This window comes from Lactuca serriola, chromosome 8, assembly GCF_051521515.1.
Source record: "Lactuca serriola cultivar US96UC23 chromosome 8, Lser_US96UC23_V15, whole genome shotgun sequence".
Lineage (NCBI taxonomy): Eukaryota > Viridiplantae > Streptophyta > Magnoliopsida > Asterales > Asteraceae > Lactuca > Lactuca serriola.
The window spans coordinates 195758324-195772828 of record NC_136415.1 but is presented as its reverse complement, the minus strand read 5'-3'; the positions used below and the strand labels follow the sequence as shown (position 1 = coordinate 195772828).

General features: G+C 34.9%; 2 protein-coding genes across 2 annotated transcripts; both read right to left on the bottom strand.

Annotated features, from left to right (window-relative positions):
- Positions 1–6864: 6864 nt before the first annotated feature.
- LOC145070338 (Pentatricopeptide repeat (PPR) superfamily protein) lies at positions 6865–9842 on the bottom strand. Its single transcript, XM_079017276.1, has 2 exons — positions 7301–9842; positions 6865–7210 (listed from the first exon to the last, which is right to left on the bottom strand). The coding sequence occupies exons 1-2, from the start codon at positions 9727–9729 to the stop codon at positions 7093–7095; spliced, it is 2547 nt and encodes an 848-aa protein (XP_078873402.1). The 5' UTR covers positions 9730–9842; the 3' UTR covers positions 6865–7092.
- An 83-nt stretch (positions 9843–9925) lies between these two features.
- On the bottom strand, positions 9926–13546 carry LOC145070339 (putative serine/threonine-protein kinase PIX13). The gene is made up of 6 exons (XM_079017277.1): positions 13240–13546; positions 12166–12500; positions 11810–11945; positions 11447–11589; positions 11227–11350; positions 9926–10669 (listed from the first exon to the last, which is right to left on the bottom strand). Exons 1-6 carry the CDS (start codon positions 13304–13306, stop codon positions 10206–10208), a joined length of 1269 nt encoding a protein of 422 aa, XP_078873403.1. The 5' UTR covers positions 13307–13546; the 3' UTR covers positions 9926–10205.
- Positions 13547–14505: the final 959 nt, after the last annotated feature.

Here is a 14505-nt window from a genome sequence, read left to right as displayed (position 1 = left end):
GTTCCATATCGAGAAGGTATCTTGCGTACACCCTCTGGCGTACTCGGAGCTCTATGACTTCGGCTCAAGTTTCAGCTAGTGCTTGCAGCAAGGTCTCATGGTCTCTCTCTGACCTCTCACGAGCATGTTCAAGTCGTCTGGTGCGAAGCATATGCATTCCTCCATTTGTATCAACTTCTGCGATACGTTGTAGGGCTGTCATGCCCTGAATTTCGTTTCAGGCAACTCTACGGATCAGTATTGGTAGAACTCTATCTGCTGAGCTCCCTTCACTTATGTTGTAGAAGCTTCGGTCTCCATTAAACGGCATAGGTTGATCTTGACCTTCGCTCCATGTTTCTAAACATTCCACCCATGGAGGCGTCGGGCCATGAAAAGCTGGACGAGGGTTAGGAATTTGAACGGGAGCTGCCTGGGGTAGGTTCTCAACCTCGGGTTCGGAGTTAGCACCATCTGAAAGGTCTTCATCATAGTGATCATTCACAGGGATAGGATGATTATTTTCTGGCTCTTCTTCAAACCATCCAGCAATGACCTCATTCGGAAGGTACGGGTTGCCGTGGGGATGGAGTCCAGCCATGTTATCTATGCGACAATTAGGGTAAGAGAATAATTATTAGACGAACTATCTAGATAATTATTTAGAAATTTTTCATTAGTTACGTCGCTATTTGTGAAGTGCATACCGGTTATATGTAATCGAAACAGGATAGGCCTTCGAATAAGTGACCTTAACTCCAAATTCACACAGAATAGGGGTAGAGTAAAATTTTCACAGATTCTAAGTCTATAACATCCTAATTACATATAGCCTTAGTGTATCCACTTAGCAACTATCACCTTATTAATGAAGATCCCGTTTTAGTTCTCAAGTATGAAGTACTTATAGTAACACCAAATACTCCTATAGTAATTTAAGTTTAATGTTATGTTCTACTGTTCTCATTGTGGTAGGGTTGGTAAGATTTTAGACTTGTTGCAACCACACAATTAAACTTAGGCACATGCTAGTCAACCCTCGGATAATATAGGTGATCAGGCTATATCATCCTAGTTTTGACCATATGTCTCTAAGCCCACTTGTGTTTCCCAACAATCGTAATTCTTTTGTACTGTCCTAGTGACACTGATTTTAGTATGAATGCAAGCACGTATACTAATTAAATATTTTATTATTTAAAGTATAAACTCTTGGTCAGAGTATATTTTAATCCCATATGTATTTATAGTTAGTATATCTTTTATAGGTTGATATACTTAAATCACTATAAACAATGCTCTGATACCAATCTGTGACACCCCAAAACCAAGAACGGCGGAAACGTTCTGGGGCGGAGGACGTCATGTACAGTATCACACAAAATGAAAAGTAGTAAATAAGCAAGAACATCATCCATTGCATTAATAATAGAATTATTATACAAGTGTGTTCTGTCAAATTTTGATAAACACTAAAGCATAAAATCAAAATGAGAGATGAGTCTTGAACGAGCTCCATCTTCTCTAAACCTTGCATCTGTACCTGTCTATTGATGACCTGAGGATACAAGTAATTTTGAAAGCAAGTATCAGCTTTAAAGCTGGTGAGATCATAAGTATTTTAGTGTCTTAATTTGTATGTAAGAAATTGTTTGTATATGAACTGTAAGTATTTAAAATGTATATGAACTGTAAGTATGAAAATGTTAGTAAAACAACTGTAAATGTTTGAAAAACCCTAGGAATCCCTATGATTCCTACTTTTATATAAGGGTGTCTTCTACCAAGACCTAACTACTCTGAATGTAGTCTTCTACCAAGACCTAACTGCTCTGAATGTTCGTTTCTTGTAAAAGTGTGTAATTTTCCTAGTGTAACTATCATTAACAAAATATAGTGTTTACGTTTAAATTTTAAGTGAAAAGATCACTAAATATATGTAAAGGGAAATTAATGTAGTACTGTAGTGTTGTATTATAGGAACTAATGTTGTACTAACTACCTTAAACCGGATTTATATTAAGGTATCATGTGATTAATTGCACCATATTATTGACTGGTAACAACGACATAAGTATGGTTGTAAAAACGAATGACGTTTGGCACCCGCAGACCTGCAGGTCTGGCTGTAGCTAGCAGCAAGGTGTAGGATAGTCAATCCAGTATAGATCTATACACAAACTCACGCTCTCCTTCCAAGAGAATTCTGGCTACAACTCGGGCCATGACATTTAAGGCATGCTCCAATACAGTGGATCTCAATTTTGTTAACATATTAATGTATATGTGCTCATGTAAGCATAATCATGTAAAAGTATATGAATGTATGACTTTGCTACCCAAAGGTACTGAACTGACTAAAAGCAACTATTATGTCCATATATGTATACATGATATATAACTAATGTTTAAAAGACCTTCGCACGGTACCCGATATCCCACCAGACCACATCCAAATCGAGGAAAAGGAAATAGGGTGGATAGCCTTCCTAAATCTTTTAAACATTTCTTATATAACTATACATATATAGGCATTCTTTTAACAGAATCTCTATGTAAACGTAATCATGTAAAAGTATATGAACGTACTGTCTGTACTAGCTGTAATGTATGTTCTCTCTATCTAGAAAGTATTGATTCATGAATGAACTGACTCATTGTATGATATCGTGTTCTAGTAATAATTCTAGTATCTTCCTAAACTACCCATATGGTAGCTTACTAGTAATATAACTGGTACGTATGAACATGGATGTATACCCTTACTACCCAAGGGCATTGGATGAACTGGAAAGACCTTTATGACCATATATGTACACATGATATATAACTAATATTTAAACGACCTTCGGACGGTATCCGATATCCCACTAGACCACATCTAAATCGAGGAAAAGGAAATAGGGTGGATAGCCTTCCTAAGTCTTTTAAATATTACTTATATAATTATACATATATAGGCATGCAATTTATAATATAAAAGCATAAAATAAATTTTGTAAAATCTTTCAACATAATTATTATCTAAGAAAAGATCGACTTGATGTCAATCTATAAAACAGTTTGAAAGCATGGTTTGATAAAATAGTTTAAGTATAAATAAACATTTGTTTGAAACACAGTTGTAAATAAGTTTGAAATGAAACATACATAGTAAAATGTATAGCTTAATAAGGAGTTTTAAACATATAAAGTGTTTATGAAAATCATTTGAAGGAAATTGTTTGGCAAAATGGCTAATGAGTAGTAAATCATTTGAATGCTGCTTATTAATCACATGTGATTGATATAATAAGTAGCATGATTCTACTTGTATCCCCACCCCCCCCCCATAAAACATTTAAAAATAGTTAAAACATTGATTAAGGGGTATGAACTCACCCGTAGTAAGGGATTGGAATTGAACGGACTGTATCGTAAGGAAGGATCGGACAAGTGCTTGGTGTCAAGTGAAGACTTTAGACACACACAATGATCCTAATTACATATGAAGACATATGTATAATAACAATTAGTGATTATAACACTAATTAAACATGTATAAACATTCTAATGCGAGGAAAACACTTTGGTCAAGTGCTAGGAGGCTAATAGGTTGCAACAAAGGAGTGCAAGGCCTCATATGGGAGTTTATGGTCAAAAGACCATATGTTTTGGAGTTTACGGCCCTAGAGAGTAAACTCCTGGCCGTAAACTCTATTTTGGGTCGCTAAATGAGGCTTAAAATTATTACAACTCAAGTGGTGAATTGCTTCAAGGCTTAAACAAGTGTTTGGGCTTCCTTTTAACTCCTTTGAGGAGTTCACAGCCCTGGGACCATATCCCTTGGAGATTATGACCGTAATCTCCTTTGGGAGGATGTTTATGGTGTTTTAAAGTCCCTAAATGAACTACGAACTAAACTAGGCTTTTGTACTAGGCATTAGAAGAGTTTATGGCACCATTTGGCACCATTTTATGGAGTTCACGGCCCTAGAACTTCTTGGGCCGTGAACACCTTACTCTTGCTGTTCTAAGTGTGTTTGCTAGTCCTAAACTCATTTAGTTACATGTCCAATTTAGTCTCTTGGATTAAGGAGGGTTTTTAATGCATTTTGGCACTTAAACATGGAGTTCACGGCCCAAGAACTTCCTTGGTCGTGAACTCACTTTCACCCTTTGATTCTAATTGATTTGGTGTCCTAAACATGTAATGGTAGTCCCTAGGTTGAGTTCCAAGGCTTTGAGGGACATTGGGACACTTTTGGCCCTTAAAATGGAGTTTACTCTCCAAGTGTTCTTGGGCGGTAAACTCCCAAATCTTGGGGTGTTGATTCGATTATGATGTTATAAAACATAATCTAAGTTATATAATACAACTAGATAGAAGTACTCATGATTTGGGATAAAAACCCGAAGATCCGTGAGAGAGAATTTGGCTTTTCTCTAGTTGTAAATGTAACTAATGAACGAATATGGTTCAGATTTCTATATATAGTCCTGGGATTTTTGGCAGAAAATATTTTATTCCTGGAATGAACTCTAATATCATAGAGTATTGGAATAACAGTGTTGCACAAAACCCTAGTGCATCCACTCTCTTGGTATCTCCTTAAGTGCTAATCCTGAAATACTCAAACTTATACCCAAAGTCTGGAATTTCACTGTAACTGTTCTAACTTCTATTGGCTTGATATGATTTGTTCAGAATGGAAATTTTGGGTTGTCACACATCTCTTGTGTGGAAGTGAGGAAATGACCCCAAATCTCCAATACACCACTATTTTGGCATAATGTCTTAGGAATATCCAAACTATCAATTATGTGTCATTATAGATTGTCTAAGCTGTATTATCATTTTTTATTTATATTCGATATCTTCTTGTATATTAATTAATATCTATCAACAGTGAACACTGTAAATCATATTTTACTCAACTACTTCAGTTTATAAATCTAAAAGTATCCATCTAACCCTAATTAGGTAATAAAAATCTTGAAATTTTTCAAGAGAAAGCCATCATATCTATCTGTCCCTCCAGCTAAAGCTTTTTCGTATTAAAAAGAGAGGGTTGGAGATAGTATTATGGAGCACGATTCTCATTAAACAAACCCTGCTTTCATAGTTAGTAAAAAGAAAAACCTAAGGAATGTTTTAGCTCAAGAACGACATATGATACTTATAAAATAAACATAAGGTCATCTCCATGTAGGTAAATTCGCTAATAGACAACAAATTGTTTTGTAATTTTATGAAACACAATGACCATTTTCTGTAAAGTTTCGGTTAAGCAAGGACCACTTCCGTAATTTTTGAAATACAAGGACTATTTTTGTAATTTTGTGAAATAGAGGGACTATTTATTTAAATACGCTATTAGGCAAAGACCATTTCTCTAATTTTATGATATATAAGGATCATTTCTATAAATTTTCAGTTATATAGAGACCATTTATACAAATATTTGATAATATAGGAATGAAAACTAAACCTGATACTTTTGATTCATTTATTCTTCAACAAAACAAATGGTGGGTTAGTAAAACCCATTAAACTCCGGGAACAATTGCATTTTAGGTATAATATATAATACAATGTTGCTTCAAATGACTATGCTTGGTGCAAGCTGTTTTGAAGTCCCAGCCAAAATAAAAAAATGAGGCCTTTAACACTAAAAATTTATTCTAATTAAGGAGGGGACTCCCACTAGGGATGAAACGAGCCATGTTGATCCTGAGCCTAACCTTAATTGGTATCGGCTCATTTAAAGTTATAAAAGCTCGAGCTCGAGTTCGATTCATTTCAAGCCTTATAAAAAAAAAACTCGAGCTCGACTTGTGAATGATCCAATGAGCTCAAGCTCGGTTCAGATTGACTCATTTTATGAAGCAAGCATAAACAAACCAAAGCTCGACTCAAGGCTCGAACTCGACTTTTTGTAAAACAAGCCTAAAAACCAAGACTTACCTCACTAATTATAAAATTTTGAACTAATTTGTTTTTTTCAGCTTCAACTCATTTTTTAATTACGACAACAAAAACAAAGAAAAAACTATTTAATTTAAGAACATATGAATTGAATTAGTTGACTAGCTTTATTCAAATGAATTGCACTCAACTCTCACATTCTATTTATACAAACTTCTTGTCATTTTCTTTTGAGAAATATCCGGAAAAGTCCCAATATTTTATCTTAATTTACGAAAAAGTCTCAAAAGAAATTTTGTTTACGAAAAAGTCCCAATTACCGGTAAAAATGACGATTTGAACCTATTTTCCCGGTTTATCGGTTTCATTATTTACCCGGTTTTAATAAAGTCTCATTATTTTACCATAATTTACGAATAAGTCCCAAATTATGATAAAATAATGGGACTTTAATGAAAATTATGGTAAAATAATGGGACTTTAATGAAACCGGGTAAATAATGAAAACGATAAACCGGAAAAAAGGGTCAGCTCGTCATTTTTTCCGGTAATCAAGACTTTTTCATAAACCAATTTTAGTTTGGGACTTTTTTCGTAAATTATGGTGAAATATTAGGACTTTTCCGAAGATTTCCCTTTTCTTTTGGTTTGAGCAGCTTTGTGGGACGATTTTCCTCTCAAATAAATGTTTTTCCAAACTCCAAAATCTCTACATTTATTCATCCACTCATAACTTTTTTTTTTTTTTTTAAGATTCAAATCTTTGAAACTAAAATATAGTAGTCAAAATCTAATTAACATAAGATAAATAAAAATGGGCCCCTAGAGATTTAATGGCCCTGAGACATCATTTTATTGTTGCAATTTTCAAAGGCCGCAAGGAGTGAAAGCTTAGGGAGAGAACTAGCCTCTCGAAAACTATGCTTCCAATTTGTTATCATTCCTTTTTTAGTTCAATCATTAAATTTCCAATTTTAACAATTCAATCTCTATATGATTGTACAACTGTTATATATTGTTAATTTCTCTTATGGATTAACATATCTTCCATATTTATCCCTGTATTATGTATATAAATCGGGGATCCCTATAATTACAATAACAAAAAAAAAAAAAATGTACACTACATCATAGAGATACAAATTACAAAAACTAATTCAATAATCTTCACAGAAGATAGGTAACATATCTCCAAATAGTAACTTTCAATCATTATTATCAATGAAGTCATACTTTTGGGAATTCATATTTGATATATTTGCATGACCCCATCCTTTCTTTACCTTACTCAAAATTTTCAGTGTCACACTACTACCATCATCTCTGCAACAATCAAATAAACACAATAAATTTTTATGCAAAATATAATAAGTCAGATCTAATTGTGGTATCAAACAGTCTGAAATTTCATACCTATGGAGCACACTCTGCCAATTCTTTTCACTTTTCGCAACTTTTTTATGGTCAAACATTCTAAAATTTCGGTCAACTCTATTAGAAACCTCAACCTCCGAATTCATCTCCAACATCCACTCAGCAAATTCATCAGCCTCACGCGTATTCCCATTCAAACGCAAACCATCAATCACAGGCATAAAACACGCAGCATCAAAACAATACTTTTTTTGCATCATTTTCTTTAACACATCACTTGCACATTCCAACATTTCAACCTTACAAAGTCTCTGAATAAAATCTTGATATAAAAAACTCCCTATATCAAAACATCTATCCAAACTCGACATGAATATGTTATTAGCTTCCATGAGTTCATCTCCACAAACTAACTCATTAAACATGAAGCTATACAACACTTCTTTATGACCATAGATTCTTAATGAGGTGTCAAACACTTCAAGTGCTGGTGTAAACTCGCCTATTTGACATAAGGGTTTGATTAATAACTTGAAAGTGGAAATATTTGGAGAGATGCCTCTTTCTTTACTCAACATTTCATCTAATAGTTTCATGGCATTATCGATTTGACTTGATTCACATAAACATCTTATCATGTTATTGTAAGTAAAAACATTAGGAGATATGCCTCTTTCTTTCATCTCATTCATTAATCCATACATTTCAAAGAATTGACTTTTCATTCCTAACCCGAGTATCAAAGAGTTGTAAGTTTGCAAGGTTTTGTTGTACCCTTTTTTCTCCATGTCTTTAAGAACCCGAAATGCCGAAGATACCCTTCCCCTTTTACATAAACTATACACAAATATATCGAATATAATTGAATCTGGGTATATGTTTTTCCCTATCATTTCAATGTATTTCTTTTTAGCTTCATCAAGATTCCCATTTTTGCATAATGCATTAATTATAATGGAATAAGTGATTAAGTCAGGCTTACAATCTTGATTCCACATTTCATGAATGGTTTCAATTGCTTTTTCTACTTTCCCGATTTTACATAGTCCATCAAGAACAATGTTATAGGTCACTGAATCCAAATCATAACCTCTTTCTTTCATCTTTTTTAATAATTCATCGGCTTCTAATACTTTCCCTTCATTCCACAAACTTTCTAGCAAACTATTGCAAGTGTAGTTATTTGGAAAGCAACCATTTTCTATCATGGTATGTAGAAGTTTATTGGCTTCATTGATCTTCCCCTTTTTGCAATATCCATGAAGTAGGATACTATAAGAGATTACATCAGGAGATACTCCATGTTTTTTCATTAAACTCATAACCATTTTTGCATCATGAAGCATACCATTCTTGCATAGACCATTTATAATTATATTGTATGAAACAACAGTTGGTGATATGCCATTTTCTTGCATCTCATTGAGAACTAATTGTGCATCTAGAAGCTTTTGGTTTTTTATTAAGCCCAATAACCATATATTGTAACTTTCTACTTCTAAAGTGAAACCACTTACTTTCATGGATTCAATTAGGGTTTGTGCTTCATCTATCATTCCTTCCTTGCAAAACCCTTGAAGCATCAAATTGTAAGTTATCATATCAGGTTGAGGCAACCCTAAGACCTTATCTACTTGCATATCTCTGAAAATTCTTGAAGCTTCCAAGACTTTGCCTTGACTACATAGAGCTGAAATCCTGGAATTGAATGTAACTACATTTGGAAAAAGACCATCGTCTCTTATCATGTCCACTAACTTTTCTGCTTCATCAGTCTTACCTTCTTTGCAAAAAGTTGAAATTAAGGTGTTGTAAATAACAAGGTTTGGAGCAATTTTCATACTTCTCATTACCTCCAAAAGCTCCAAACCTTGGCTAGCATACCCAGCCCTACAATACCCACGAACCAAAATGCCGAAGGTGAACTCATTAGGTAGGCATCCTCTCTCACGCATTTTATCAAACACCTTCCGTGCATCGTCTAAATAGCCTGAATCACATAACCCTCCAATCAAGAGGTTGAAAGTGTAAGTTTCAGGGATAACCCTAGAAATAATCATGTCTTCATACAGCAATTGAACACAGCTTGGGAGATTTTGTTGAAGCGAGGACCTGATTAGTGTGTTGTACAAGGAAACTGAAAGAGGTTGATTGGGGTGGTGAGCTCGAAGTGTTTGTAACTGAGAAACAGCGAGACTAACATGACCTGATTTAGCAAGATCACGAACAAGCAAGACCATGGAGTCGTGCGAAGTCTGGGATGGGTAGGAAAGGAGGAGTTGCTGAAGGGCATTGATTTGGGTGAACATTTTGGCTCCAATAAGGATACGGGTAAGAACAGACAGCGATTGGTTGAAGTTGAGAGCATCGGATGGAAAGTTGGGATTGGAGGCGATGCGTTTGAAGATCTGCCAAGCTAATTCAGGATTGTTAGTGTTGTTGATGAGAGCCCTACTTAATTCTCTCATGCTGCTCAAAATGGCGGGAGGTATGATAACACCTGTGTTTTATTTTGTTTGTTAGATGAATTCCCATGGAAGCTCTTATATTGGGAATTTTAACGCTTTTTCTAGTTGATCCAAAATCACCATGATCAAAAAACAGTCGAACATAATCTTGAAACTCAAACCAACAAAAACAACTCAACATTGTGATTGTAAATAGTTTAAGACACTTAATTAGGAGGCTCTTTCAACATTTCTCAATAATTTGTCCCCACAACAATTTAAAAAAAATTATAACATACATAAAATTATAAATACCTATTATAATTATCTACAAACAACAACATACATAAATAGTTTAAGGGTATTTTGTAATTTGCCCCCATTGCCACAACTATCAATGTTCCATCAAAAAAAGCTTTTTGCCCTCGTTGGAAATTTTTTCTGAATGAGGATGAGCTTGACATATCCGGTATAATCCCAAGGGTAAAACCGTAATTTCACCACCCTTTCGGTGAGCGACGGCTTCCTCGGCTCCCTTCTTTCACAGCATGAGGTTGTGGGGAACGACGATGATGAGGTGAACGTTGTTGGGTATGTTGAGGTTGTGAGTAATGATGAGAGGAATGGTGTACTCTTGGTACCCTTGGCCTTCCGTTTATGGCATCAAGTTGTTCTAGCTTTTCAACCACTTCTTTCATTGAGGGGCGGGTTTTCGGTTCATTTTCCATGCATCTGAGGGCTAATTGGGCAATTTGGCCCGCAGCCCTTGAAGGGTATCTTCCTTCGAGCCGCGAGTCCATTATGTCCTTCATTTTCCTTCGGTCAGCTAAATAGGGCTTCACCCAATCGCTCAAATTTTGTTGGGCAGCCGGGCGGTTAGTGTCAAGTGCCCGCAAGCCCGTTAACATTTCAACCAATACAATTCCAAAACCATAGACGTCACTCTTCACATACAAATGCCCTGTTAAGAAAATAATAAATATAGCCTTTTTAGATTGCTCATTATAGGTTTGTACTATACACAGGACAAGCTTTATAGGCTAGTTATGATGATGATGAGGGCAATTATGTCTTTTCGCTAACAAGGGATCAAGAAAAAAAATCCCTATCTTATCGTGTTCGACATTTGTCATATCGTCGACATCCATCTCATATGCAAGTCAAACACAGTATGAGAAGCGCATTACACCTTTTGTGCAAACGAGAGATTGAGTTTGAGTGCGTATCCCACCTTTTTGTGGGGGACAAAAATTACAGCTTTTGTCTCATTGACGTTCTAATGCATGCCAAATACACTATAACCATTTTCAATGATAGAGAATGAGGAGGACATTTATGTCTTTTGTTAGACAAAAGATTGAGAACAATTCCATACCCCATCTTGTTCCATTTTTTTAGGAGGCACAAACAATTAAAATTCTTGTCTCCTTGACATTCATCCGAGTTCTAGTTCCGGTCCAATGCAGGTCTAAATGTAGTCGTTTGATGCGGTTTATACGCCTAAAGGACTCAAATTACCTGTAGAAACATATTCAGGAGCAGCATAGCCGTAAGTCCCCATGACCCGAGTTGTTACGTGTGATTGACTAGCCGAAGGGCCAATTTTCGCAAGCCCAAAGTCCGATATCTTTGCGTTATAAGACTGACCAAAACAAGAAAGAAAAGAAAACGTTTCACTACTAAGAAAAACAAAGAGACTATAAACTGGAGAACATTGCACACAAGTGATTGAACTTACCCCATCGAGCAAAATATTTGACGCCTTGAAATCTCTATAGATAACTTGTTTCTCAGAAGTGTGCAAAAATGCTAACCCTTGAGCCGCTCCTATCAAAATCTTTAGCCGTAGATCCCACGGAAGTGGTTGAACTGTTGAGCCTCCTACATAAGAAGAATATTAACTTTCAATTACCGTTTCTATTAAGTCGTTCATTAAGAAAACACAGGTATAACTTATTAGATGAATTTGTCTCTATCAAGTCAATTAAATGAGAAACAACCCAACAACTATCTAATTTTGGGTCCAATATTCATTTATTGCATCTACAATACACCAAAAATATGATAATGTTAGAAGATTTGTGTTTGTAAGTTTTCTTACTTCCAAATAAGTGGTTTTCCAAGCTTCCCTTCTGCATAAACTCGTATACGAGTAGCAACTCGGTACCCTCGTAACAATATCCCAATAACTTCACAAGGTTTGGATGTTGAAGCCTTCCTAGAAAATCCACCTCCGCCTAATGGAATAAACCACAAAATGCCATAAAATGGTCGCATTTAGTTTTATTACACATTACATGACATGATATAATAGAATTGTACAGTGTGGTCTGCATTAGACTGTGAATAGGACAAAAATTGAATGTTCATGTCTTATCCAAAAAGGTGGGAGAGTTTCACTCTTCATCTATTGTTTGTGTAAAAGACGTAAATACCCTTTTCATTTTAATAATTTACCTGCCATTCTGCCAACCCTTGCATGCTCTCGGAATTTAATTTTTTGACTGCAATTACACTATTTTTTGAACTTGACTTGTCTTCAATCCAGCCTTTATAGACTTTTCCAAAACCACCTTCACCTAAAACTGTATCACTTCTGAAATTTCTAGTGGCAGTTTTGAGTTCAGCAAAGCTGAATACTCTGAGATTGGGATGGGGCAAAATCTGGCCGCCAGGCTGTCGGTCATCACCGCCACTTGCCGCCGAGAACTGGCTGTTGCCGGAGACATTGCTGCTTATTCCTGATGATGATGAATTTGTAGTAGTGCTGGTGATGGTGGTCTGTGACATGGCTGTTGTTATATAGAAATCAAGAAAAAAGAGTGAGATGATATGATCGAAAATTCATATGTTTACATACAAACTGGAGTTGATTTTAATCAACACAAAACTCAAAGATAAAGAAAACAAAACTTGACAAGGGTTTTTGTTTTTGCTACCAAATGAAAAAAAAAAAAAGAGAGAGAGAGAGAGAGAGAGAGAGAGAGAGAGAGAGAGAGAGAGAGAGAGAGAGAGAGAGAGAGAGAGAGAGAGAGAGAGAGAGAGAGAGAGAGAGAGAGAGAGAGAGAGAGAGAGAGAGAGAGAATCATACAAGATTTGAAGTGTTCTTGAAGTATGTTATTATGCTAAATTAATAAGAATGAGATGAAATAAAATAAGATATGGAAATAAAAGTCACAGAAAAAAAAAAAACAAATAAACACAATTCAATGGGAAAAATCTGAGCTTTATGTGTTCTTGAAGTGAGATTTTATAGTTAATAAATAACATAGAACATAAACATAAGACCCATAAACATAAACACAAAATCTATAAGGAAAAAAACAAAAAGGGAGATTTTATATTATTTTATACTAATTAACGAACAATATTTAGATGAACCCACACATATTCTATTATAATATACATATAAATCTATCTGAACAAACAAATCCCAAATGTAAGATTACATAATCTATCGAAAACGAACAAAACCCAGATATATTATTACGTAATCTACGCAAAACTATAAGAAAGATTCCATCTTTGTACCTGAACTGAGATTGCCAGTGTTCGTCGTTTGATTAGTGGAAGAAGAAGAAGAAAAGCAAGCACCCATGATCAAAATTAAACTCCTTCGACTACTTCTTCCTTTCAATCGAACAGAATCAAGTGGACATCTTTGAATCTTTTTCTTGTTCTTCAAATGTAACTATTAATATCAATCGATTCTTTGATCAATAAAAGCAGGTTCTTGTTTGTTTCTTTGACTGGAATTCTGTTTGACCAAAATGGTGTTGTACTTTTTCTGTGTGGAAAATTTGCATGATAAAGTGGTAGACAATTGGTTAATGGCATCCATTTATGGAGCAAAGAAGCTTTAATAATTATCATCTTGGTGGTGGAGGAGACGACCAAGTCATCGGCCGCTTGTTATTTCAGAGTCAAAGTCAAACCGCCGTGTATTTGAAGACAAATAAAATAATAACAAGAAATATAGATTAAACGAGAGAATTCACGTTTTGCACTTGTGTCCATGTCCCAGCTTGTTTTCATCTTTTATATATATATAACTTTTTTTCTCTTTATATAGACGTCTTTTATTGAGTTTTTGGGGGAGCTTGTTTTTAATTTTCTTTCTATCTTTAATCGATAAAAGCACCATATAATATATGAGATAATGTTAGATACATGCATAGAAATGACTATGTTTGGAGGTATTATGTCGTTGTATAACCATTTTTTCTGAATTTAATAAAATAGCCAACATCCTCGCAAACATATCAATGCGAACTTGTGTGAATGTTTACCATGACAAAATTCAATTCTAGTGAAATTTGACGAATTTAATATAATTCCTGGGAATATTCATGATACATTAAAGGTCCGCGTCCAATAAAGTTCGATTTGATTCGCGAGACCTTTATCATAGCAAGAATTAATGTTTTGCTCGTTCCTAATATAAAATGCAACCATCCACACACGGTCATAAATTTTAATCACCGGAGAGACTCAAAGGTGACAATGTTATCTATTTCCATATATTTAAGAGTTTCGAGGTAACCATACATTGATGGCGCATGATGGGTAAAAACCATTACGTGATGGGTAAAAACCATTTTGCTAATGTAATGTTCTTATCCCCTCGTGGGTGGATAGTTGTGTGGATAGTTGGTTTGTTATTTAGTAATTAACAACAATTTTACATTAACTCATAAACAATTACTTTAAAACATGATAAATTACAAAGAATACATTGTTACATAACATTACATAAACAAGTGAATAGATGGTCTAATAATAATATAATCATAGAGT